The sequence below is a fragment of the Zalophus californianus genome, chromosome 1 (genome assembly GCF_009762305.2).
Source record: "Zalophus californianus isolate mZalCal1 chromosome 1, mZalCal1.pri.v2, whole genome shotgun sequence".
In the NCBI taxonomy this organism is placed as follows: Eukaryota; Metazoa; Chordata; class Mammalia; order Carnivora; family Otariidae; genus Zalophus; species Zalophus californianus.
Genome location: NC_045595.1, coordinates 355,918 through 380,832, shown reverse-complemented (window position 1 = coordinate 380,832; position 24,915 = coordinate 355,918). Strand labels below are relative to the sequence as shown.

Sequence of the window (24,915 nt, the reverse complement as noted above, 5' to 3'; positions counted from 1 at the left end):
TCAGTGAGTGGCCCAAGCTCTAAAGAGGTGAGTGATGTCCACACACAAACCCGCACACGGTGTTTACAGCAGCTCCGTCCATCTCCGGGGAGCAAGTGAGATAGATGCCCTTCAACGGGTGAGCAGGTAGATGGGCTGGTCCATCCGTCCCTGCACATGAGCCATCGAGCCAGGCAGAGACACGGAGGCACCTCAGCGGCACGTCCCTGGGTGAGAGCAGCCGGGCTGAGAAGGCCGCACACCGTGTGGTTCCGGGTCTAGGACGTTCTGGAAACGGCAGGACCGCGGAGGGGGAATGAGGATCAGCCGTGGCCGGGGTGGGGGAGGGTGATCGGGCGGAGCACGGAGCGTCGGCAGGGCCAGGGACTGCTCTGGGCCACGCTGTGATGGTGGACCGCTGTCCGTGACACTCGTCCGAACCCACAGCGTGTGCGGCACCGACAGTGAGCCCTGGCGTCACCCGCGGCCTGTGGTTCACGATGTCCCAGTGTGGGTCCGTCAGCTGTCACAAACATACCAGGCCAATCCCGTTCCTGACGAGGGAGGGAGACCAGTGTGAGAGGAGATGGGAGGGACCTCCCAGCAACTTCCACTCATGTTTTCTGTGACCTTAAGGCTGCAGGAGCAGGGACTAGAAGGTGGTCTCTGGGGACACTTCCATCAGAGGGTACAAGCTTTCAGTTACGAGTGCATGCGTTCTGGGATCTCAAGCACAGCCTCCTGCAGGTGACGTTTGCTAAATGCTCTCGTAGCAAAGAGAAGTTACCTGTGTGAGGTGTGGCTCAGTAGCTTGACGGTGCTGATGGGGCACAACGAAACACAAATATCAAACCATCAAAGTCTACACCTTAAATATACCCAGTTTTTACTTGTCAGTCATACCTCAATAAAGCTGGGTGGGGGAGGGTGTGGAAAACAAAAGTGCTTGCTCCTGGAGAGGAGGATGGACGGCCTTGTGTAAAATGGGGAGTTGGAACAATTTTTAAAATTTATTTTCATTTTATTTAAATTAAATTAATTAACATATATTATTGATTTCAGAGGTCGAGGTCAGTGATTCATCAGTCTTATGTAAGACCCAGTGCTCATTACTCACGTGCCCTCTTTAATGTCCCTCACCCAGTTACCCCATCCCCCATCCCCACCCCATCCCCCTCCCCTCCAGCAACCCTCAGTTTGTTTTCTGTGATTAAAAGTCTCTTTTCAGAAACAAGAGGCTGAGGATTGCGTTAGCAATAAACCAGTTCACGCCGGAGCCCTGGGAAGGAAGCGCCTCTGGTGGATCCGGCCTCTCCGTGGGCCTCTGAGAAAAAGCGACCACCAGGTAGACGCCGTCTGTCACCACGGGTAAAGGAGACCCCAACAGGCCGCGGGGCGAGATGTCCTCGTACGCCTTCTTCGTGCAGACTTGCCGGGAAGAGCCCAAGAAGAAGCACCCAGACTCCTCCGTCAATTTCGCCGAATTCTCCAAGAAATGTTCGGAGAGATGGAAGACCACGTCTGCAAAGGAAAAGTCAAAATTTGAAGATATGGCAAAAAGTGACAAAGCTCGCTATGACAGGGAGATGAAAAATTGTGTTCCTCCCAAAGGTGACAAGAAAGGAAAGAAAAAAGATCCCATTGCTCCTAGAAGGCCTCCGTCTGCTTTCTTCCTGTTTTGCTCTGAACATCGCCCAAAGGTCAAAAGTGAACACCCGGGTTTATCCATTGGGGATACTGCAGAAAAATTGGGTGAAATGTGGTCTGAACAGTCAGCCAAAGACAAACAACCATATGAACAGAAAGCAGCTGAGCTGAAGGAGAAGTATGAAACGGGTATTGCTGCACATCGCGCCAAGGGCAAAGGTGAAGCGGGAAGAAGGGCCCTGGCAGGCCGACAGGTTCAAAGAAGAAGAATGAACCAGAGGATGAGGAGGAAGAGGAAGAGGAGGAAGAAGATGAAGATGATGAGGAAGAGGAGGGAGATGAAGAATAAATGGCTGTGCTGTAACGACACGTGTGGAGTGTGCGTGTGTGCTCAGGCAATTGTTTTGCTAAGAATGTGAATTCAAGTGCGGCTCAATGTTAGCTTCAGTATAAAAACTGTACAGATTTTTGTATAGCTGATAAGATTCTTTGTAGAGAAGATACTTTTCTAAAAATGCAAGTTGTAGCTTTTTGAGGGGCTACTACATACGGTTAGATTTTAAAGCTTCTGGATGTTGAATGTTTCTAAATATTTAATGGTTTTCTTAATTTCTTGACTTGTGTATTGTAGCACAGCAAACTTGTAGGAATTAGTATCAGTAGTAAATTTTGGGTTTTTTAGAATGTTGCATTTTGTTTTTAAAAAAAAATTTTGTAATAAAATTATGTATATTAAAAAAAAAGTCTCTTTTCAGGGTGCCCTGAGTGGCTCAGTCCGTGAAGTGTCTGCCTTCGGCTCAGGTCGTGATCCCGAGGTCCTGGGATCGAGTCCCTCATCGTCCCCTGCTCAGCGGGGAGCCTGCTTCTCCCTCGCCCACTCCCCCTGCTTGTGCGCTCTCCCTCTCAAATAAATAAAATCTTAAAAAAAAAAAAAGAGTCCATCGTGGTTTGTCTCCCTCTCTGATTTCTTCCCATTCAGTTTCCTTCCCTTCCGCTGTGGTCCTGCACACTCTTCCTTACGTTCCGCACATGAGTGAAACCCTATGATAGCTGTCGGTCTCTGCTTGACTGATTTCACTCGGCATAATCCCCTCCAGTCCCATCCACGTCAGTGCAAATGGTGGGTATTCATCCTTTCTGATGGCGGAGTAATCTTCCCTTGTATATATGGACCGCATCTTTATCCCTTCATCTGCTGAAGGGCATCTCGGCTCCTTCCACAGTTGGGCTGTTGCAGACATTGCTGCTATGAACATTGGGGTGCAGGTGCCCCTTCTTTTCACTACGTCTGTGTCTTTGGGGTAAATACCCAGGAGTGCAACTGCTGGGTCATAGGGTAGCTCTATTTTTAACGTCTTGAGGAACCTCCATACTGTGTTCCAGAGTGGCTGCACCAGCGTGCATTCCCACCAACAGTGTAGGAGGGCTCCCCTTTCTCCGCATCCCCGCCAACATCTGTCGTTTCCTGACTTGTTAATTTTAGCCATTCTGACTGGCGTGAGGTGGTATCTCATTGTGGTTTTGATTTGGATTTCCCTGATGTCGAATGATGTGGAGCATTTTTTCCTGTGTCCAAACAGACATTATTTTGTCATATCCTTCCATGTTGCATAAATGAATCCAATGGTCTCTAGTGTATTTGTCGTTGGGCAACCATCACTACCATTAACTTCAGAACATCCTGTCACCCCAAAAACAACCCTGTCCCCCTCCCCAACCCCCGGGGCCCCCACGAGCCCCCTTCCCGTCCGCGGATGAGCCCGTTCCGGACGTGTCACCCACGTGGACGCACACCCCGTGTGGCCTTCCGTGTCTGGTTCCCTCCCTGAGCGTCGTGGGCTCGGGGTCCGTCCCCGGGGCAGTGCGTGTGGGCGCCTGGCTCCTGCTTGTGGCCGAGGGACGCTCCCGTGCGTGGATGGACCACGTTGTGTGTCCACTCACGGGCGGTGGGCACCTGGGTATGTCTGCCTGCCTCGAGTCGTGCTGTTGCGAACACGCATGTGGATCTAGGTTTTCATTTCAGTTCCTCACTTTTGCCAGGAGGGGAATTTCGGGGTCACATGGGATTCCCACGTTTGAACTTCTGAGGAAGGCCTGACTGGCGGTTCTAACATCCCAGCAAAGCCCGAGCGGGGCGCGGTGGCCTCTGGATGCTCCCTGGGGAGGAATGATGCGTCCTGCCAGTGACTTACTGATGAGAGCGGCTCAGAGGAGCCTGGAGAAGTTTCCATGGTTCCCATTATAAATAGGGCTTGCGTGAGAGACGGGCTGTGGGGCGGGCGGGAGGGTCCCCAGGCTTGGGACAAGGTCACACCTGTGGCACCTCCCAGGCCCCGGGTGTGGTCAGGGCCGCCGGGCTCCTGGGCAGCCAGCCGTGCCTGCACAGGACCCTTTGAGGGGCTGGGAGGGCCACCACCGCCCCGGGACAAACGCCCTCCCTGCCTTTACCTCCGTGGCCCTTGCCGACTGGCTCTCAAAGCTGGTGCGTCTTTATTCCCGGGAAGGCGTGACTGACCTAAGCCCCCAGCCCTGGCCCCGTGAAGGCTGGTGGGGGGGGGATCTGTGTCCCACGGGGCATCTCCCCAGTCGGGGGATGTGTGCCGTCTGCCTCCTAAAAAGGTCCCTAAAAACCTAAGCCTGTGGCAAGATTTTCCCCTAACAAAGTAATGGCAATAACCAGAGTGTCGGTTTTCTTGGCCAGACACTCTGGCCTTTGCTGGCGGGTGCAGGTGGGGACTCAGTTTCCCAGCCCCACGCAACCCCTCTCCCTCCCCTGAGTTAAGGACCGCTGCTCAGGCCCATTTCCCAGGCAGACAAACTGAGGCCCCAAGAGAACGCCCTTTCCCTTTGGGTTTGAGGTTCCCCTGGGTGCCAGAGGGACAAGAGGGAAGCCTCGTCCAAGGGTTAGAGGAATCCGAGCAGGTCAGGGCCTCCACCACAGAGGGACGTGCCTTCCCCCACGTCCCGCGGGCAGCAGCGACAGGGCTGTTGGGGCCACGGGACCCGGGGCAGGCTGGCAATGACACGGCACGGCGGGCAGCACCAGCAGGAGCCCCACGTCCTCTCGCAGCTGCTGCCCTGGCTGCGCTGAGGGGGTCCTTCCCGGCCGAGTGTGGCCACTGCCCCTTGGAGAGCCCAGGCCGGGGCTCAGGGCCCAAGGCAGACTTTCTGTCTTCTGTGCCCTCAATTCATTTTCTTACATATATGCGTGCCTTCTGTCCTTGAAAACCAAACAACCGGACAGGGCTTCACCCCAACGAGGCGGCCTGTGCCCCAGCCATGGGCTGGCTCTGTGAGCTCCTGAGCCTCGGTTTCCCTGTCTGCCAGCCCGGGCCGGGCCATCGCCGACCACCGAACGTGGGTGGGGGCTCAGGCACTGGCGTCCACAGGGTAGGGGCAGGTGGTGGCCTGGCTGGAGCAGGACCCGAGGCCGGAGAGCCCGAATCAAGCAGGGCCACAGCCAGAGCGTGCGTTAAGGGAATCAAAACTTCTCCCTGCATACCCCGCACAACCTGCTCCGGAAGGGTCGGCGAGCGCAGTCAGGTGCTGGTTCCGGACAGAGGACCGCAGGCGGGCCTGCCAGGACACTTCCTGGTGCCTTCCTGGACACTCAGTCAAGCTGCCTGTGTGGGCAATTTTATTCTAAGACACGTTTTATTTATTTATTTTTAAAGATTTTATTTATTTATTTGACACAGCGAGAGAGGGAACACAAGCAGGGGGAGTGGGAGAGGGAGAAGCAGGCTTCCCGCTGAGCAGGGAGCCCGATGCGGGGCTCGATCCCAGGACCCCGGGATCATGACCTGAGCCGAAGGCAGACGCTTAACGACTGAGCCACCCAGGCGCCCTATAAGACACATTTTAAAGGCCCGACTCAACAGTCTACGGGTTGTGGTCACAGTTTCCCTGGGGGCACGTGCCCACAGAAACCTGCCAAAGGGGCTCTTCCCAACATGCACCCCTGCCTGGGGGTCAGCCGCACCTGGACGGGCGGAAGGGCACGGGCATGGGAGGAGAGGGGGAGAGCGCAAGCTAGCGAGCGAGCGAGCATGTCTGCTGGAGAAGACCAGGCCCGGTCTAGCGGGGAGGGGTCCCGGCCCCCACGAGCCCCCTTCCCGTCCACGGATGAGCCCGTTCCGGACGTGTCACCCACGTGGACTCACACCCCGTGTGGCCTTCTGGGTCTGGTTCCCTCCCTGAGCGTCGTGGGCTCGGGGTCCATCCCCGGGGCCGCGCGTGTGGGCGCCTCGCTCCTGTCCGCGGCCGCGGGACGCTCCCGTGTCTGGGGGACACGTTTGTCTGTTGACAGACATTTGGTTCATTTCCGCCTCTTCGGCTGCTGTGAACAGCGAGGTACAGGTTTTTGTGAGCAGCTACTTTTAGTTCTTTGGGGTAGGTAGCTGGAGGCAGGATCATGAGACCCCACGCACTTAAAGCCCAGAAAGGCTGGGCAGTGACTGTCCCTGGGGGAAGAGCTAGAGGACCTAGCTTGGGCCCCGTGCCACATGGCCTCCAGGACCCCGTGGGTGGCCACGGTCGCTTGCATTCCACACCGTGTGGTTACACCAATGCCTGACCAGCCGGAGTGGACGAGACATAAACAGTGGCCTCCCCGTCCCCAGCCTTTTCCATTCGCCTTGGCAGGAAATGAGGTTTTCTAACTTCAAATGGAGAGCTTCATGCCAAACCAGCAGATCCACTGAGGAGCACCCTTCTGAGGGCCAAGGGCTGTGTCTTCCAGAAACACCCCTGGCAGATGTCTACACACACCAGGGGCAGGAGGGCAGAGCTGGGGCTGATGCCCCGGGTGACCACCCCCCACAGGTCAGGAAGGGTGCTTCTGGCAACCTCATCTCCATCTGTGGATGAAGCCAAGCTCATTCCCTCTGCCCTCCACGTGGAAAACCTGAAGCCGCGGTTGGCAGACTAACTCCCCAGTGACTCATACGTGAGCTTCCTTGCCTGTAAAATTTATTTCTAATTAAAACATGTAATATTTTACTTTAAACAACTTGGTCTGTCCAAATAAACCATTAGGAAAGTCAGAAGGCAAAGCACAGACCAGGAGAAAATACTTGCAGTGCATAATCCAACAGAGGAGGGTCTAGAATATGTAAAGGACATCCACAAATCAATGACAAAACTCAAACAACCTAATTTAAGAAAATGGACCAAAAACTCGAATGGCCATGTGGTGTGTGATCCCATTTATCTGAAATCCCTAAAATAGGCAAATTCATAGAGACAGAGAGCAAATACATGTTACCTGGGGCTGAGGAGGATGATGGGGGGGTGACTGCTAATGGGGACAGGGTTTCTTTTGGGGCCAGAATGTTCTGGGAGTTGACAGAGGTGATGTTTGCACAACCTTGTGAATGTCTGAGAAACCCCCCAAAGATGGTTAGTGGTTAGTTTTATGTTGTGTGGGTTTTACCACGATTTTTAAAAGCGGGGACAATGAAGGTGGCTGCTAACAGCATCAGACTGTGAGGCTGGGCGCCTGCCTGCAGCCACGTAGGCAGCCGGGTGAGCCCTGCGCAAGGGGCCTGGCGGGCGTCTGCTGTTGTCACTGTTGTGATTGCTCGACAGAAAACTCTCCGACAGCACGACCGCCCCCCACCTTCCAGATGAGGGTCACAGAGAGGCCCAGCAACTTCTCCCACTCGGGGGCTGCAGATTCCAGCCCCCAGCCGCATGGCCCCGGATGCCTGCAGGGTCAGGGGGTCAGGGACTTGCCCCCCAGCCCGCAGACCTGTAAGCAGACAGGGCGGGAGACAGAGGCCAGGCAGAGGGCAGCTCCGGGGACCACCCCTTCTCCTCGTGTGGAGCCCAGGGACAGGGCTGCCCGAGGGACCCTCCTCCTCCATAGCGTCACCCAGTAAAAATGTATTCAGCACCCACTGTGTGGTGGGCCTGGGCTGGTGCCCCCTTCGGTGACTTCGTTTTACCTCATGAGGTCAGGGCAGAGGGAGCCCCGAGAGGGGCCTGGCCTGTGGCGGCAGCCTGAGAGCAAACCCAGTGGTCCCTCCACAGGCCGACCTCACCTGGGTCCTGCAGGCGGCCTCTCTCTGGGCCTGGGGGTCTTCGTCAGATGCCTCACAGGTGCTCATTTATTCAAGTAGAATTTACTGAGGAGCTGCTATGTGATAACGGGGAGTCGAGCAGAGACTTGAGCGGGTTGAGGGAACCAGTTGAAGGGGCATTTGGGGAAGACTGTTCAGGTGGAGGGCACAGCAGGTGCAAAGGCCCTGGGCTGGACCGTGCCTGCCTTGTTGGAGGAGTTACCGGAGGCCCGTAGTTACCGGAGCGGAGCGAGTGATGGGTAAAGAGAGGATGCAGGTCGCGCAGGGTCCCGGGAGAGGACTGGGGCTTTTACGCCGAGGCACCCGGGAGCCCTGGAGGGCTGCGGGCAGAGCAGGGACCTGCCCAAGTCGGTGCTCACCGGCGCCCTCTGGCGGCCTCGGGGAGAACAGACCGCGGGTGGCTCCGGGAGACGAGGAGGGAGGGGACTGCGCTGTGGGGGGGAGGAGGAGATGGGGGGTGGCGGTGGGGGAGATGGAGGGGGAGATGGGGGATGGAGATGGGGGATGGAGATGGGGGAGACAGAGGGACTGCAGGGCTGGGAGAGAAGGCTGGGGAGGTGCGGGGAGGTGCGGGGAGATGGAGAGGCAGCAGTGGGGAGAGTAGGGGTGGGGGAGGAAGGTGGGGGACGGCAGGGGGTTGGGGGTGGGGAAAGGAGGGGATGGTGGAGGGAACAGTGAGGAGGGGAGGTGAAATGGGAGGGACGGTGGGGGGCTGGTGGAGCAGGAGGGGTGGTGGGGGGAGGGGGACGGGGCGAAGGGGAGACGGGGTGATGCTGGGGAGACGGCGGGGGAGCTGGGAGGGCCCGTGGGGAAGTGAGGGGTTGCCGGTTCGGGGGCCACTGGAAGCCCCCAGCCACCCTCTCCCCCCTCCGCCCCACTTTGCCTCCCTCCGAACCCCACAGGATCTGTGCACTGGGCCCCTGGAAGTCTCCGCAGTTGCCAGAGGCTCTCTGCCGCAGGCACTCTCTGGCGTTGCCCAGCCGACCCCAAGCAGGAAACAGGGTTCACAGAGGCGGGACCAGGACCAAAATTACAAATTCTGTTTGGAGTTAAATTAAAAGAAAATTTATATACATATATAATGATGTTTTAACACACCTACTTTTCCGTTTTTCAACATTTTTTTAAACTACTTCAATGTTCTAAAAAAAAATACCCATTGAAAGATTTTTGGATACAGAGAAACATGTATAAAGGGCATGTTTTCCTCTAATACAGCTTGGTCAGGTTCAGTCCACCACTGCTCCCCTCTCTGATATCTCCCCAGCCTGGGGCATTTTGTGGGCCTGGGACTGCCTTTACCCCCATCTGGGCCGTCAGGGGGCTCTGGGAAAATGTGTGCCAATTATAGGAGCGGGAACTTGAAAGAAGCCCTAGACCGGCTTGGGGGTGGGGGGGAGCTGCTGCATATGGTTTGTGTTTTGCCGCCCTCTGGTGGCAGTGTGCATGTGCTCTCAGCCTCCAACCGGGAAATTGTATTTACAAGTCACCGGTTGTCTGGTGAGGATTCATTTGTTTACTTGGTCAATAGCAACAAGAGCCGAGAGCCAACATTTTTCAGCATTGACTGTACACCCGATGCCTGGTAACCCTCAAAACATGTCCCTCCCCCACCCCCGGCTGAAAGAAGAGGTGCGCCTTGCCCATGATCATTCAGGGGTTCGAGACAGAGTGGGGACTTGAACCTGGGGCTCTCAACAGTGAAGGGAAACCCAAATACCCAGTTTGGGTCCTAGAACCAGCTGAGCCTGAAGTCCTACTTTGACTTTTTAGTTATACAAACCTGTAAATTCTTGTTGTGTCAAAGCCCGTGAGTTGAGTTTGCTTCAGTCTGTTTTTCCTGCGATTGAAAGACTCTTTGGCAGCTGCCAAATCCAGCTTCGGTACTAACCCCAGCCCCCACTGACCACTTGTGTGCCCCTTTGTGAGTTACCTAAAGCCTCAGGGAGTGTCGATGGGATTAAATGAGATACTGACCTTCACCAAAGCCAAGAGGTCACTGATGACAAGACCCACCGATATTTTAGGCTCTAGAGACACGAGGCTTATCACAGGGAACATTTTGTGGGTGTGGAAGAAGCTTCCCGAGGTTATTTGGACGCTTGGATGCCGAGTGTTCTCACACAGCTCGGTCGGGGGGCCTTTGACACGCACACGGCCACGGGCTGATGACCGGCCCCCAAGATGATAGACGCCAGTCTCAGAAAACTGCAAATGTGGGGCGCCTGGGGGGCTCAGCTGTTCAGCGTCTGCCTTCGGCTCCGGTCATGATCTCAGGGCCCTGGGATCGAGCCCCGCGTCGGGCTCCCTGCTTCTCCCTCTCCCACTCCCACCCCCCCGCTTGTGTTCCCTCTCTCACTCTCTCTGTCAATTAAATAAATAAAATCTTTGGGGAAAAAAAAGAAAACTGCAAATGTTACCTGATTTAGAAAAAGTGTCTTTGCGGATGTGACTAAGGGTCTCGAGGCAGGGACGTTTTCCCGGGTTATTCCGGCGGCCCTCTGTGCCCCCACCAGTCCTGATTGGCGGTACAGGGAGATTTGGGGCACACAGCCCTGCGGCCTCCAGAGCCATCAGAGGACAGCTGGTGTTGTGAGCCACCCCGGGAAGCACACAGCAATGCTCCCAGCGGCAGAGAGATGCCACGGAGCAGCATGGACCATACACACATCCTGCATCCGTCCACGCTGTGGCGATCCAGATGCCCGGGCCACGGGCCACGCTGGCTCCATGCTGGGACGTCCTGCGGGCGCTGGAAACCCCAGGGATCGGCCTAGGTCACAGATCTGCACGCTGAGGAGCACAGGCCCCGCCTGTGCCTGCCCCGCTCGGGGTGACCTCACTGAACGCCACGAGTCACACCTGCAAAGGCTTCCATGGAAGGTCACGTGCTGAGGTTCGGGTGGACATGAATTTGGGGGGCCCCATTTAACCCGTGGCAGGAGCCACCCTTGCAGAGCAGGGAGCAGGCACCCTGCCAGTGGCCTCAGATGGAAGGCCCGGGTTTTACTGTGAACTGGGTCCTGCTGGAAAGACACCGGGTCCCCGACGGCCCTGTCTTTGCTGGTTCAGGGCGCCTGGCGCCCCTGGGGCCTTTAGCATGCACCTCGCTGTGAGCTGTGGACCCAGGGCCAGTGTGGCTCCCTAAAACCCAGTCTGCCCTGGCCAGAGAACAGGGAATTCTCAAAATAATCGAGAACTCCAGGTTTTAATAAAAGTGTCCTGATTTTTTAATTGCGCAAATTCTTTGAAAGAATCTTTAAAAAATGTAAGACGCTGATGGCAGAGTAAAAGCAGTCTGAGTTCTGACCTCGGCCCTCCAGCCGCCGGTTTAAGACCCCGAGGGCGAGGAAGTCTTCCTCGCTTCATTGCATCTGCCCACAAATCCTGGGAGTGATGGGCTGCCCCCCTTTCTGACAGGGAAACTGAGTCCTGGAGAGGGAAAAGAGCTGATCGACTTACGCTAACCCGATGAGTAGGACCTGGGGGTGAGGTCTGAGCCCGATCTCTGCAGCAGAGCCCACGTCCTAAGGTCCACCTTGGGTTTTCAAGATGACCAGGATTCCGAGGTGGCCCCCAGATTCCTGCCCTCCCCCACAACCTCATGACACTCCCGGTGTACCTCCTTGAGTGTGGGTGGGATTTGGTAAAGGTAGAGGGCTTTTTGGATGTAATTAAGGTCCCCAAATCAGTCAACTCTGAGTCTCTCAAAAGGGAGATCATGCTGGTGGGCCCGACCTAATCCAGGGGTCTTTAAAAAGGTGGGACAGCAAACTGCTGGTCATGAGACAGGCACTTGTGACAGCCAGCCGGAAAACAGAGATCCCAGACCCACAAGAGCAAGAACATAATTCTACCAACACGCGAAGGGGCTTGGAAGCCCGAAGCCCGTCCTTCCACCCGATCACAGCCTTGTGGGGCCGTGAGCCGGGGCCCAGATGCGCTGTGCTGGACCACCGACCCGACGTCCTGAGAAACATAAGTGTGTCAAGTTAAGCCTCTAAGTGTGTGCAAATTTGTTACTACTTAGCTAACACGGCCAATTTGCCAAAGGGCCCTTTCCTATAATAATCAGCGTCTGGTTTTTAAGTTACGCATAGCACATCCTAACTGTGGGCAACTGAATTTCCAGACCAGCCCCTTCCTCCCCCCCTCCCCCAGCTCCCTGCGGTGCCGTTCCAGACCCCTCCAGACCCCTCGGGGCCGGGGGCCTGCCGCCTCTGGTCTCCGCCATCCCCTCGGTGCTGAGTCTGGGGGCAGGCAGGGGCCCCAGCAAGTGTGGCCGGAGCTTGCACCCCGGGGACACCCCCTCCTGCTGCTCCCAGGACTCCTGCAGGGTCCTCAGGGGAAGGAGGAGGTGGCCAGATTTAGCACATAAAAGTACAGGGCGCGCAGTAAGTTTGAACTTCGGGTAAATGATGAGCGGATTTTTTAAAGCATAAGTAGTCCCCGAATATTGCATGGGGCGTACTTAAAGAAGTCAGTCATTGTTGGCCCGAAATTCAAATTTAACTGAGTAGTCTGAATTTTAGCTTACCCCAGCCGCCACCCCAGCAAACAGCAGCCCCGCCTCCGCATGTGTGAGGGGGCGCCCACCCCCAGGGCTGGCCTCGGCTGCACGGGGAGCCCAGCGGGACCCAGGGCGCGGTGCACGGACTCGGGAGAGTCCCTTCCTGGACCGAGATACGCGGGAAAGGACGTCCGTCCGCGCGGGGCGCCAGGGACCCGCAGACGCGGGGTCTCCGAGGTGCAGGTGCGTGCACAGGGGTCAGCCCCACTCCCGCCTCCCCCCCCCCACCACCCCAACCCGCTCTGCGGTCACTCCTCTTCCCAGGCCTCCGTCCTCTGAGATCCTCCTAAGACTCCTCAGCGCGGACCTTTTGGGAGGTGGAGGCCTGGCAGGAGGACAGGACTTCCGCCGCGTCCTGAGGGCACAGCCCACCCGTCAGGCTGCTGGCCTCACCCCTACCTGCGAGATCAAGAATCTCAGAGGACACTGCACGTTTTAAGGAACTTCTAATTTTTTTTAAGCTGGCAAATCATAACCTCCTCTGGGTGGTTCCCAAGGGCCGTATGCTTTCAAGAGTGAATACTTTCTCTTTCGGTTTTTAAAAATCTTGCTAAAACACACATAATACAAAATTTACCATCATAACCGTCTCTAAGCGCACAGCTCTGCAGCATGAAGCACACTCACTCGGTCCTGCAGCCACCCCCACCCTCCGTCTCCAGAACGTTCCGTCTCCCCACACGGAGACTCTGTCCCCACCCCCTGCCCCAGCCCCGGCTCCCACCCTCTCCTCTCTGTGTGGACGGGGCTCCTCTGGGGACCTCCTGGGAGTGGGGTCCTCCTGCGGGATGTGTCCTTCTGGGTCTGGCTCCTCTCACTGAGCCCGGTGTCCTCGGGGTCCCTCCGCGTCGTGGCAGGTGTCAGGGTCCCTTCCTTCCTGAGGCTGGAGCGTGTTCCCGCGTGGGGACGGACCGCGCCGTGTGTACCCCTCATCTGTGGGTGGACACTGGGGGGCTTCTCTCTTTAGGCTGCTGTGAGCACGGGGGTGCAAGTATCTCTCCGAGTCCCTGATTCCAGTTCTCTCTCTGGGACACACCCAGACACGGATTCACTGGGTCACATGGTTGTTCTATGTTTAATTTTTTGAGGAACTTGGTCGTGTAAAGGTCAATCAGTCAGGCCGGACACACAAAGGACTGCCTTGTGCCCCTGCGACGGGTCTGTCTGCTCCCCCGTCCACATTCGGGGACCCCCACAGGTGGCCCTGGTCACCCTGGCAGGGGGCAGGTGGGAGGGGACGTGGCCATCATGCACCCATGGGACACACATGTCTTCCCTCCACCTGGTGGCCCCGGGGTGCAGGAAACACTGTCCCTGGCTCCTGGCTGGGGGAGCAGGCTGTGTCTGTCCTGCTCAGGCACCCCCCCCAGGGTCGAGCAGCCGGCAGGCACCCCAGCGGCTAGAACCGACGCAGTGCCTCAAATGGCTCGGCCCCTCTGCCCCAGTGGCTCCCATGCCCCCGACTGAGCCCCTCTGTGGACAGACCGGGCACACGATGGAGCTGGGCAGGTTGCAGGGGGGCTGGCCAGGCCCCGGTCTGGAAGACAGTGTTTCCTGCACCCGGGGGCCACCATGTGACCTGCCGGCCCCTTCCCCCCCAGGGCAGCGGGGCCAGACCATAAGGCCCCCTTTCAAACTCAAGCTGGGGAAGCTGCCTCCGGGTTCTGCGGACTATGTCACCCACCGAACAGAGCAGGGCTCAAGGACAGAGAAGAGTCTGTGGGAGAGACGGAAACAGACAACGTTTGGGGAGGACATCACTGCCCTTCGGTCGCTCTGTATTTGGGGGAACCTTCGCAGGCCACAGTGCTGGGGGCATTCTGGGCTCCAAGGACAGTCTACTGTCCACAAGAGCTGGTCCCACCATGAGATGGTCTCAGTGCTGGGACAATGGGGGAGATGTCTTCCAACCGAGATGACTCATGAACGTGCCCCTCGGGGACACGGCCTGTGTGTAGAGAGCGTGGCGGGGCCGGGGAGTGACAGAAGGGGCCACAGGGGAGCCCCGACTTTTGCACCTCAGCTGGGTGCCTTGGACGTGACCTCAGTCCCAGGCAGCCCTGAGCAGAGGCAAGGGAAGGTTAACTGAAGAGGGGGGAAAGGAGACTGTGTGGTGGGCGCAGTCATGGCCCCAGAGACGTCCCCGTCCTTGTCCCTGGATGTGTCCCCTCACGCGGCAGAGGGGACCTCGTCAGGGCCCCCGAGGAAGGGGTGACCCCAGGTTCCCGGCGTCCTCCCGAGGGGGAGGCAGAGGGTGGGAGTCCCAGAGACGGGCAGACCCCGCGCGGCTGGCGGCGAGGATGGGGGGGAGCCGCGGGCCAGGGAAAGGCCGGAGCCGGGTCTCCCGGGGGTCCCGGGGGGGACCAGCCCTGCCCACGCCGGGGTTTTAGGACTTCCGAGCCCAGATTGTCAGAGAGTCAGACAGCGGTGGTCTGTCACAGTGGCCGCGGGAGGCTCGCACGTCCTGGGCCGGATGGACAGGCTTTATTGGCACCAGTGGGCTGACACGGCAGGAGACGGTGGGGGAGCCCATGAGAGTCATCGCAGGGCTGTGTTTGAGGGCCTGAAACTGCCTTCCTGAGGGTGGGGGGGGGGGCGCACATCTGGTTCTTGGAACCAGGACAGAATTGTAGGAATCTCAGAGGAAGCTGAATTTGGCCAGTGAGGGGCACTCCGCAAGGCCCAAGCTCTCCCCGTGGACATAGACCTTTGCCTCCCCCCTCAGACTGGAGCTTCCCCAGGGACGCAGACCTTGCCTCCCCCCTCAGACGGGGGCTTCCCCGTGGACACAGACCTTGCCTCCCCCCTCAGACTGGAGCTTCCCCAGGAACACAGGCCTTGCCTCCCCCCTCAGACTGGGGCTTCCCCGTGGACACAGAGCTTGCCTCCCCCTCAGACCGGGGCTTCCCCGTGGACACAGACCTTGCCTCCCCCCTCAGACTGGGGCTTCCCCATGGACACAGACCTTGCCTCCCCCCTCAGACTGGAGCTTCCCCAGGGACACAGACCTTGCCTCCCCCCTCAGACTGGGGCTTCCCCAGGGACACAGACCTTATCTCCCCCCTCAGACCGGGGCTTCCCCGTGGACACAGACCTTGCCTCCCCCCTCAGACCGGGGCTTCCCCGTGGACACAGACCTTGCCTCCCCCCTCAGACCGGGGCTTCCCCGTGGACACAGACCTTGCCTCCCCCCTCAGACTGGGGCCCTGCCTCCTCCCTCGGCCTGTGTGTTCTGCCCTGAGGCAGCCCCCCTGCACCAGCCCTGCCCTCAGGGCCCCCACAGTCCTGCCCCCGCCCAGCTATTTCAGGCCCTCGCCCGCCCCCCAGCCCACGTGGGCAGTCTCCAGGACGGGTTTCTTGAAATAGCTGCCTCGGTTTTCCCTGCAGCAGCTGCGGAGGGGGGTGGCGGGAGGGGCCTGGAGGCTGAGGCGCTGAGTTAGAGTGCGTCTCACGGGCGGGAGGCCGGTCCCAGTGCTGTCCCTGTGTGTGGAGGGGAAACCAAGGCACGGGCGCTCTGGGGAGCCCCGAGGCTCCCCAGAGGGCAGTGGCACAGCTAGGGTTGGGGTCCAGCACCCACAGCCTTGCCCAGAATGACACGTCTCCCGGGAGTGAGCCCTGCACACACACAGAACCGAAGTGACGCCCCCCACCCTCCCTCCACCAGGAGGGTCACGCGTGCGGCACGTGATTGCCGTGGCTGATGCTGCGGGGTGGGTGGTGCAGGGGCCTGGAGGCCTCAGCCACTCGACAAGCGAGGCGGCTGGGGTGGACCCGGCGGCCGGGCTGGGGTGGACGGGACAGGCCGGCCACCCACGGCAGCGTTATTTCACGGTGGGCACAGTCGAGCAGTTTGGGGCTGGAGCAGACGGCCCCTTTCAGCCCGTAAATCAGGCCGTTTTCGCCACCAGGTGTGGGGCCTTCCCCATGGGGCCCCAGATGCCCGAGATTTGCTGGGCGTGCCACGGGGGTGGGGCTCCGGGGTGGGTGGCACAGAGACCCTGAAATTGGGTGCTCCCCCCTCAGACCTGCGGCTCCTCAAGGGCCAGGGCCCGTGCCTCCATCCTAAGCAGCCCCTCCACCCTCGGACTAGCGGGCACAGTCACATCTGCAGTGGGGGGAGCCGGTCTCCTCCCTTTCTGGACCCGAGGGTGTTCGGCAAAGCCTCAGAAGCAGAGTCGAGTCGACAGAAGCCCAATTCATCCCCAGCTTTGGACACAGAAAGCAGAACAATTTCCCCAGGAAGATAAGAACAGCAAAGAAAACCCTCCCATCTGAAAACACGTCCACCCTCGGGATTGGCGGCACGTGATCCGTGGTTGTCCGGAGCTGCGTTTCAACAGGGACTTGTGCCCTGAGGGGCAGGGGTGCCCGGGATGGTCTCAGCAGCTCCGACGGGGCAGGGCAGGGGCAAGGGTGCCCCGTCCCCCGGCTCAGTCCTGGCTCACACTGGTGTAGATACCGGCTTCCCAGAGCCTCGCCATGGCATTCTTGTGGTGGGTCACCCGCGTGGCTTCCAGGACCTGTAAGAGGAGGCACCGAGTCCCCATCGGGATCCTGACCCCCCGGACAACTTCCCCACTGCCAGTTTGTAGGAGGCATCTAGAGCAGGAAGCAAAGCAGGCCCGCTCCCCTCCTCTATTTCAGACCCTCTACCTCTGGGAATAGCACCAAGGAATGTGCCAACTCATGCCGAGACCCACAGCAGGTCAAGTGCTGGGGTCTGGCACTTTGGACCCAGCTGAGAAACGTATTCCACAAATCCACTGATGTGGCCGTCTCAGATGAGTCCCTCTCCCAGAAAAAAAATGCCTTATCCTGGGCCCGATCTGCCCCAAACCTTTGCTACCTGGTAAAGAGGCGGCACGCAGAGCTCGCTCACATTCTGTACCCACGGGAAGGTCCCAGTGCAACCCACCCCAGGCAGCCACGAAGGATCCAAGTGTCCGCACACAGAGGACGGGCTGGGTCGGGGGGCTCCACAGCCCAGGCAGAGGGCACAGGCGGGGCGGGAAGGCTGGGGCCCCGTCCCCAGCGGCACACTCACCTCTGAGTCGATGTGGTCTAAGGACTTGATGCCGGCATACTGCAGGGAGGGGACACACATCAGCCCCGCGCCCTGTGCCCGCGCCACACCCCAGAGCCCACTGGGCCAGCACGGTCCCCCCCGAGTGCCCCGCCATCACCCCAAACTCAATGCTGTGCACCGTGCGCTCCCCCCAGTGACTCCCCTCAGTGATGGCCTGAAGCCCCATTCCCAAACATCGCTGTCATAATAAAGACAGTCAGTGTTCGCTGAGCTCTCCCGCACCAGGCCCCGCACCAAGGCTCACGGGGGGCGTTCCTAGTGTCCCGCGCATTTTACAGCAGGGGAGCCTGAGGGTCAGAGAGGGGCGAGGGTTTGCCAACGTCCCGCACCCCAAGCGGCAGGCCTGCAACTGTGAGCGGCAGGCGGGAGGCTAGAGCCGCTGTCCTTACTGTCCGCCGGCCGCGGAGAGCCCGCCCCGGGGGGAGATGTGGGCTGCGCAGCCAGGTCCGGGCTCAGGTCCCTGCGTGGGAACTCACGAGCCACCTGCCCCTGGGCCGGTGTGACAAGACATGGCTCTAGGGCCCCACAGGCCCGGTGCGTCGGAGGGCCACGCACACAGTGAGGGAGTAAGGATGCCACGGCTACGTGGCCACGGTCCCCCTCCTGCAGACTGACTCAGGGGGATGACCCCAAGTGGGGGCCCTGCGTACATGGCCTCTGCGGCGGAAACCCGGGCGTGAAGAGACACCCAGTGTACCCACTCTGCACTCCTGTGCAGGGGGGACAGGCACAGCTTCCCACAGGGCGGTGAGGGAGGCAGGCGTCAACCCAGGTCCCACCTGAGTCTCCCTCAACTGTCCTGTGTCCCTCAGGGGGTGCCAGACTTCAGCCAGGCCCTGGGGGGGCAGGCTGGGCTTGAGACTCACCCGCTGCTCCCTCTTTTTCCTCTGCTCAGGAGAAGCCTCGGCAGGGGCCTCCGCCGTCCACACCAGGCCTGAGTGCAGGTGGATGGGGCTGAAGAAGTGGGACTTGGGCACCGAGTAGCTGCCCACGATGCCTGTGGGGGTGGAAGGGGCATCAGGGAGAGTCCCCGGGTCCCGGGAAGGCAGAACCCTGGGACACTCAGTCTCGGGCCAAGAGAGGACACAGCATCTGTGAGCCGTGTGCACCTAGAGACTGAGCATCCACGCTGATAAAGCAAAAACCCAAGGCACAGTTGACACCTCTGTCCAGGATCTAGGGCGTAAGCTCAGACGGGCGCGCAGAGTCGACCGGGGACGTGGACGGGGTCCCCCAGACGCTCCCCACGTTCAGCCGCTCCTGAACCCCCCCACACCCCGCTCCAGCCTCTGAGCCCAGAGCAAAGCCACCACTGCCCGGCCCGTCCTCACCCGAGGCCGCAGAGGAGCCCCTGGAGTCCTGGTCACTGCCGTCATTGTCCTCGGTAGGTGGCGGGGAGAAAACCTCAGGGAAGAGTGCATTCCGCCGCTCCTCGGCCACCTCCTGCTCGCGCTGCAGGACGCTCTCCACCTCCCTCTCCAGCAACTCTGACGACTGGGACCTTTGCAGCCTTGATGCCAGGGTCCCCCCCACCTCCCAGCCTCGGACACGGGGGCCCTCGGCCCGCGGGGGCACATCTGGGACCCTGAACCGCAGGGGGCTCAGGTGGAAATAGTCCCACCGAACGACACCTCCGTGGGCTTGCAGGCGCCCCTGGGGCGGCTTGGAGCACTCCGGCTTCATGCCTAGGGGGTTTCCAGAGGGTTCCAAGAGATGCCTCAGAGACCCTGTGGCCCTTGGAGAGCCCGCAGCCTTGGCCTCATCCGTAGAGAGACCCCAGGGCTTGCCGTGCACGTGGAAGGCTGCGAAGTCCTGCTGAGGGCTCCCAGGACACAGGTACGGCTGGTAGGCATCCGCCGGGATGCGGCCCACCTTCCTCACCTCTGGGGCAGGGTAAGCCGTGCCCCTGTCTGAGGCCAGGTCCAGGATGGAGTCTGAGCTAAGGGCTCTCCTGAGCCCAGACTGGGGAGCCGGGGAGAGCCTGCTGGGTGTGGCCTGGGAGCCCTCCCGCCGCCGGTGGTCCTCCTCGCGCTGCGTCTCCTGCGCCATGTCCCGCTGCACGTAGAGTGACGGGCGCCCTCGGTCCCGCCGTGGGGCCGCGGCCAGGCTCACCTTGGTCAGCAGGGGCCTGCTGGGTATCTCCACCATCTCCTGCTGGCTGTTCTCCCGCTGTAGGCCCCTCTGCTCCCGCAGGTCCGCTTCCCGCTCCTGGGCCAGCCGGATCTCCCGCTCGATGGGGGTCTCCCTGGGGAGCTCCGGGGACCCCACTTGGGACCGGGAGCCGGGGTCATCCGCAGCCTGGATGCCAGATGCAGCCGGAAGGCCACAGACCCTCTTCTCTTGAAGGAGCACCTCCCTCTCCTGGGGCTTCAGCGGGACATCACACCCATTGGGCAGGAGCAGCCCACTTGAGGCCTTGGGGGCCTGACTGAGCCCCGGTGGGGCAGGGGCAGGGGCAGGGGCCACCCGAGCCCGAGGGTGCAGAGGGCCCCTTTCATTGGCCTGCTCCAGACTCAGGAACTGCTGCTTCGCTGCCAGGAAGTCGATCTGCTCCCTGTCCACGGCGCTCTCCTCCAGGGGCCCAGGCTGAGGTTGGCCGGGGCTCCTGGGGTCCGGGTGGCCAGGGGTGCCATGGAGCGTGGCCACCGAGCTGTTCTTCCTGAGGGCCTGGCCCTGGATGACCGCCCAGCGCTCCTTCTCCAGGTCCCGTGGCCACCGAGGCTGGGTGTCCCCAGCGTCCAGGCGGTAGGTCTTCGCTTCCTCATCCTTGTCACCCTCCCGGGAGGAGAGCGTCCACGGGGTTGACCGGCCGGGGAAGGCGCGTGGGCTGTAGGACGCCCCAGTCCTGGCCGCGTTCAGCGGGGCCTCTCGGTCGGCCGGCCACGCCTGTGGCTTGTCCTGGCCCCAGCCCCTGGCCGCCGGCGCCACATCCACCACCTCAAACGTGTAGCTGGTGTCCCCATCGGGGTCCAGGCCAGCCAGGCGAGTCGAGTGAGGGATGCTGAAGATGGGGTATCTGGTCACTCGGTCCATGTCCTGGGGTCTCAGCTCCCCACGGCTCCCTGGGGCGGAGGTGTTCCGGGCTCGCTGAGGAAGGAAAAGGGAACAAGGGCCAACTGGTCATAGAGCAGGACGCAGCACCTGTCTTGGGGAGCGGCACAATTTCCAGCCCCGACAAGGGCAAAGTCCTGGCCAAAGGGCCTCTGTGATTGGCTCAGGGATGGGTAAATGACCCGGCCCTGCCAATCAGAGCACTCTACCCTCTGGCCTCTGTGATTGGCTCAGGGATGGACATGTGACCCAACCTGCCGCGGACCTAGAAGCCTGATCTGAGACTTGGCAGTTACCTGGGAAAAGCAGACCCTCTCCCAGCTGGACTTGTTCTGGCCGCTGGGCTTGTTTGAGCTCCTGGATCCAGCCACACCTGGATCCTATTCCTGTACTGGCTCGCCAGTCTGCCCCCTGAGTGCCTGACGTTTGCAGGTGCCCCGCTCCTGCTGCTGCCCTCGCCGGCCCAGCTCGCCATGGCCAGACCCAAAGCCATCCCCAGACCGCCTCCCCGGACCCCCCGCGAGCACGCGCACCGGCCTCTCTTCCAGGGTGAACCCTCTGTGGTTCTTTCCTGGTGTGATTTTCTTCATCAGCGGGCCTGCCCCTCACTAAGAGATGTCACGGGGGGAAACTGAGACTCAGTTGATGTCCGGTGGCAGGGTTCCCTCCCCCAACCTGCTTAGAGGGACACTTTGTCCCATCCCAGTCGGTCCCCTCCCTCCGTGCCCTAAAGCTAGGACAGGCTAGGGAACACCTTGGACCTTGTCCTGGGGCCAGGAAGGCCATGGAGCCTCTGGGCCACACCCCGACTCAGTGCCCTGGAGGGAGGGGGGCTGGCACCCCTGCGAGCATCGGAGTTCTGCTGAGCACAGCTCCAGGAGCCCCATCCCCCAAGGTCACGCACCTGATCTCATAGCCCCCTGGTTCCTAGCCTCACCTGCAGCTCTCAAGGCCTTCATCTGGCCTCCGCACAAACCCCCAAACTTCACAGGCATCCCTACCCCAAACCCTCCTCCTCCCACAACTCCTTCTGCCTGGAGGACCTTCATTTCTGCTCCTCTACAGGCTTTTTACCTGCAGCCCACACAACACCTCCTCCAGGGAGCCCCCCAAGATTGCCCCTGCCCTTGGAGCCTGTTGTCTGAGCCTCATCTGCTGCCTGACCCAGCACCCAAGTTAGGCGTCCCCTTTCTACAGCTGAGGAAGGAAGACTGGCGGTTCCCAGCTCTCCAAGCCGCCCTTGTCCCCTGTGCCCATCCCCCAGATCTGTCAGTGTTACTATGTACATCGGCTGTCTTCTGGCCAACTTGCTTGTAAAGGCTGTAGCTCTAAAAAAAAGGAAAATGCAGCCCCCCCCCCCCCGAAACTGGAGAAGTGGCATCAAGCGCCGTGAAGTCCACCCTGGGGACGATGTTATAACTATAGGACGTATCACGTCGGCTTTTGTATGTATCAAATGTTGAAACCATTCTTGGAAAAACGGTAAAAAAGCAAGGGAGCCTGGGTAATAAACCCCAGGCTTGGGGACTGAGCCCCTGTCCCCGTGACCGCACAGCCCCCATGGCGGTGTTCTCCCTGAAACTCACAGGGGTGGGTACATCTCTGAAAGGGGGGTAAGCATATTTGAGTCTTGTCTTCTCCCACTGGAGGCCATCAGCCCAGGTCCCTGTCCTCTGGTGGCCCAGATGAGCCTTCCCAGCTTCAGCCCAGAGTCTGGTATACAGCACGTGCTTAATAAAGACTGACTGCACAGGGCGTGGTCTCTGCACACACCGCCCATTCCAGGTGGCCAGGACCTGGGGTCAGGTTCATTTCTGCCGCAGCCCTGGCTGCCCCTCGGGGCCTGCCGTCCAGCCCCGAGCCCGGTGCTGACCCCGAGGGCTGGGCAGGTCTGTGCCCAGGCCCTGGAGATCCCCGCGGAGGGCAGGCGTGGGAGGAGGTGACGCAGGAGTTTGCTGAGTGAGTAAGTGGACGTTCACCCCGCAGGGTCTATAAGCCACACGGGGCATCAACTCCTGGAAAAAGAACCACCTGCCTGGAGGGTGTCAGTCTTGCAGTCGGGTGGGGCGCGGGTGGGGACACTGCTTCCTCCTCTGGCCGGGCCATTCCTGCTGGGTGATTCACTGAGGCCAGCAGGGTGGGGCTCGGGCTGGGGCTGGGGCTCACGGCCCCAGGGCCCCACTGGCTAGTGTCCTTGGGAAACCCTCTGCTCCCCTCCAGCCTCAGTGTCCACACCTGGACCGCAGGTAGAGTCCACCACGGCACTTGGCTCCACGCTGAGAGCCTGCCGAGCAGTCGTGCCCCATACCCAGTATACAGTAGGTGCCAGCTAAATGCTTCCATGGTGGTTGCTGATAGTATTATTATTCTTTAAACCCTGGATCCACCACTGATCTCAGGCAGGCACCCCCTCTTGCAACACCTCAGTCTCCCCGTGTGTGAGCTGGGAGGACACTGCACCACGCGGGGCCCAAGGAGGAGCAAGCAAGCCTGGGTGGGTGAGGCCCCAGGGAGGGCCCCAGAGACTCGGCACGGGTGAGTGGTAACGAGTCGCAAAGCCTCCTGGCGGTCTTCCCACGGCTGCACCGTGGTTGCTCCTCCCAGGGCCCTGTGACGGGAGCAGAGAGAACTGAGGCCCAGAGAGGGGAAGGGGCTCACCCAAGGTCACACAGGGACAGAAGGGCAGGGCCCGAAGCCTGAGCCTCTGTTCCCAGCCTCCTCCTCTTCCAGGAAGCTCCCCACCCCATTGTTCCTCCCCAGCCGCACCCCGCATCATACGCATACCAGACCCCATCGGGGTTTATGGCCCCTCGTGCCGCACGCCTGCTTCCTCGTCACCACGGTTGGCCTCCTGCCCTTGAACAAAGGCCCTTTGGAAGGGCTGGGGCTCAGACGGGGCAAGGTCACACGGCACGGAGCGTCTCGGGGGGGCCCAGTCACTCGGGGCACGGCCCTCCCGGGACCCTGGCTGGGTGGAGCCCCAACCCCTGGAGACCCCAGACTCTGTTGAACAGAGTCTCTGCCCCAGGCCTGCAGGCTCCCGGCCGGCCCCTCTCCCAGGCTGAGACTGCCCCACCCACACTCCTGGGTGTCCCGATCCTGGACCCCACGGGGGTGTCACATGCCACTCAAGGCCTCCGCAAGCAAGTTTCCAGCCAGCACTGATGAACGTTCCTCCAGAAGCCTCCTGAATTCTCAGAACCAACGAGAATGCCAATGAGACCCCCTCATCGGAGGCTCGGGGCTCAAGGTTCTTGGGTTTGGGGACCTGAAGCCCAAGGCAGAGACTGAGGCCCCAGCAACGTTCAGGGACTGAGCCTCTGCTCCCCCAGCTGGGGGTGGGGCAGGAAGGGTAGAGACCCCCAGGACCTCAGAGACAGCCAGGGGTGAACAGAGCAAGGGAGGCCCCCCAGCCCCTGAGAGCACAGCTGGAGGGGGCTGGGGTGGGGAATGCGGGACCCCCTCCCTGCACCCCGAGGATCCCACAGGGGGGCACACGAACCCCCTATGCCGGGAACGAGCCCCACCCCACACGGGACCCCTCCCCTGCCTGAACTTGGTGTCCATGCTGCCCCCCACACCACGTCCCTGGCCTCACCTGCTGGCTCCTGGCCCCCAGCACCCTCTGAGCCTGGCTCCGACTCTGTCCACAGGCACAGAGACACCTGGCGCCGCCCTGCCCACAGGTTGCCAGGGGACAGGGCCCCGCCTGGGGAAAGCTGGTGCACCCCCTCCTCCCCGGCCCCACCCGGGCTCGGGAAACAAAGTCCAGAGAAGGAGGGAGAAAGACGATACCCGGACAGGGCAGAGGGCAGGCGCCACGCCAGAACCCAGGGAGGCCTCTTTCTCACTACTGCCAGGCTCTCCAGCATCCCAGAGAGGGGGTGTCACGGCCCAGAGTCCCACAGCAGGGCCTGAGCCAGCCCCCCGCCCCCATGCCACCTGGCTCAGCCCACCCTGTGGGACTATTACCCCAGAGAGCCCCTTTCTGGGTCAGGCCCAGCCTGCCAGTCTCTGGGGGTGCGGGGGGTTCCGCCAGGCCCGGGTTCAAACACCACTAAGCCTCTCTGAGTCTGTTCCCTCCTCTGAAACGGGGACATTACAGGGCTGGGAGGGTTCCCCAGGCCACCTCTACGTAAAGGACCGAACGAGGACATCAAAAGTGCCTGAAAACGTTAGCCGGATGGGCAAGGCTCAGGCCCTACTGACGGATGGGGGCACCAAGGCTCAACGTGGGCAGTGGGTCCTGCCTGATTGTTGGCCAAGGACTGCAGGAGCCCAGCATCTCTGGGGAGTGGAGCCAGTGACCCAGTGGTCAGTCTACGGCGGCGAGAGGAGCGGGACACCCACACACAGTGAATGGGGTTTTCATCCCCTGCTCTGGGGCTCTGTCCTGCCTGCCTCGTGGCTGGCTCTGGGGACCCTCTGACCCTCTGTCTCTTCTTTCATCAAATGGGAGGACTGGGATTTGAACTGGAGGCCTCTCATCTTATGCAGTC

General features: G+C 60.4%; 1 protein-coding gene and 1 pseudogene across 2 annotated transcripts; one reads left to right on the top strand and one right to left on the bottom strand.

Annotated features, from left to right (window-relative positions):
• The first annotated feature begins 1,283 nt into the window (after positions 1 to 1,283).
• On the top strand, positions 1,284 to 2,120 carry LOC113917917 (annotated as a pseudogene).
• Positions 2,121 to 16,469: 14,349 nt separating this feature from the next.
• On the bottom strand, positions 16,470 to 24,096 carry LOC113918954 (mitotic spindle positioning). Of its 2 annotated transcripts, none has more exons than XM_027587907.1 (5): positions 24,015 to 24,096; positions 18,697 to 20,452; positions 18,232 to 18,362; positions 17,324 to 17,362; positions 16,470 to 16,799 (listed from the first exon to the last, which is right to left on the bottom strand). In XM_027587907.1, exons 2-5 carry the CDS (start codon positions 20,396 to 20,398, stop codon positions 16,710 to 16,712), a joined length of 1,962 nt encoding a protein of 653 aa, XP_027443708.1. In that variant the 5' UTR covers positions 20,399 to 20,452; positions 24,015 to 24,096; the 3' UTR covers positions 16,470 to 16,709. The 2 variants fall into 2 exon arrangements, with proteins under 2 accessions (XP_027443708.1, XP_027443709.1); XM_027587908.1 differs by lacking the exon at positions 24,015 to 24,096 and adding an exon at positions 23,497 to 23,570.
• Positions 24,097 to 24,915: the final 819 nt, after the last annotated feature.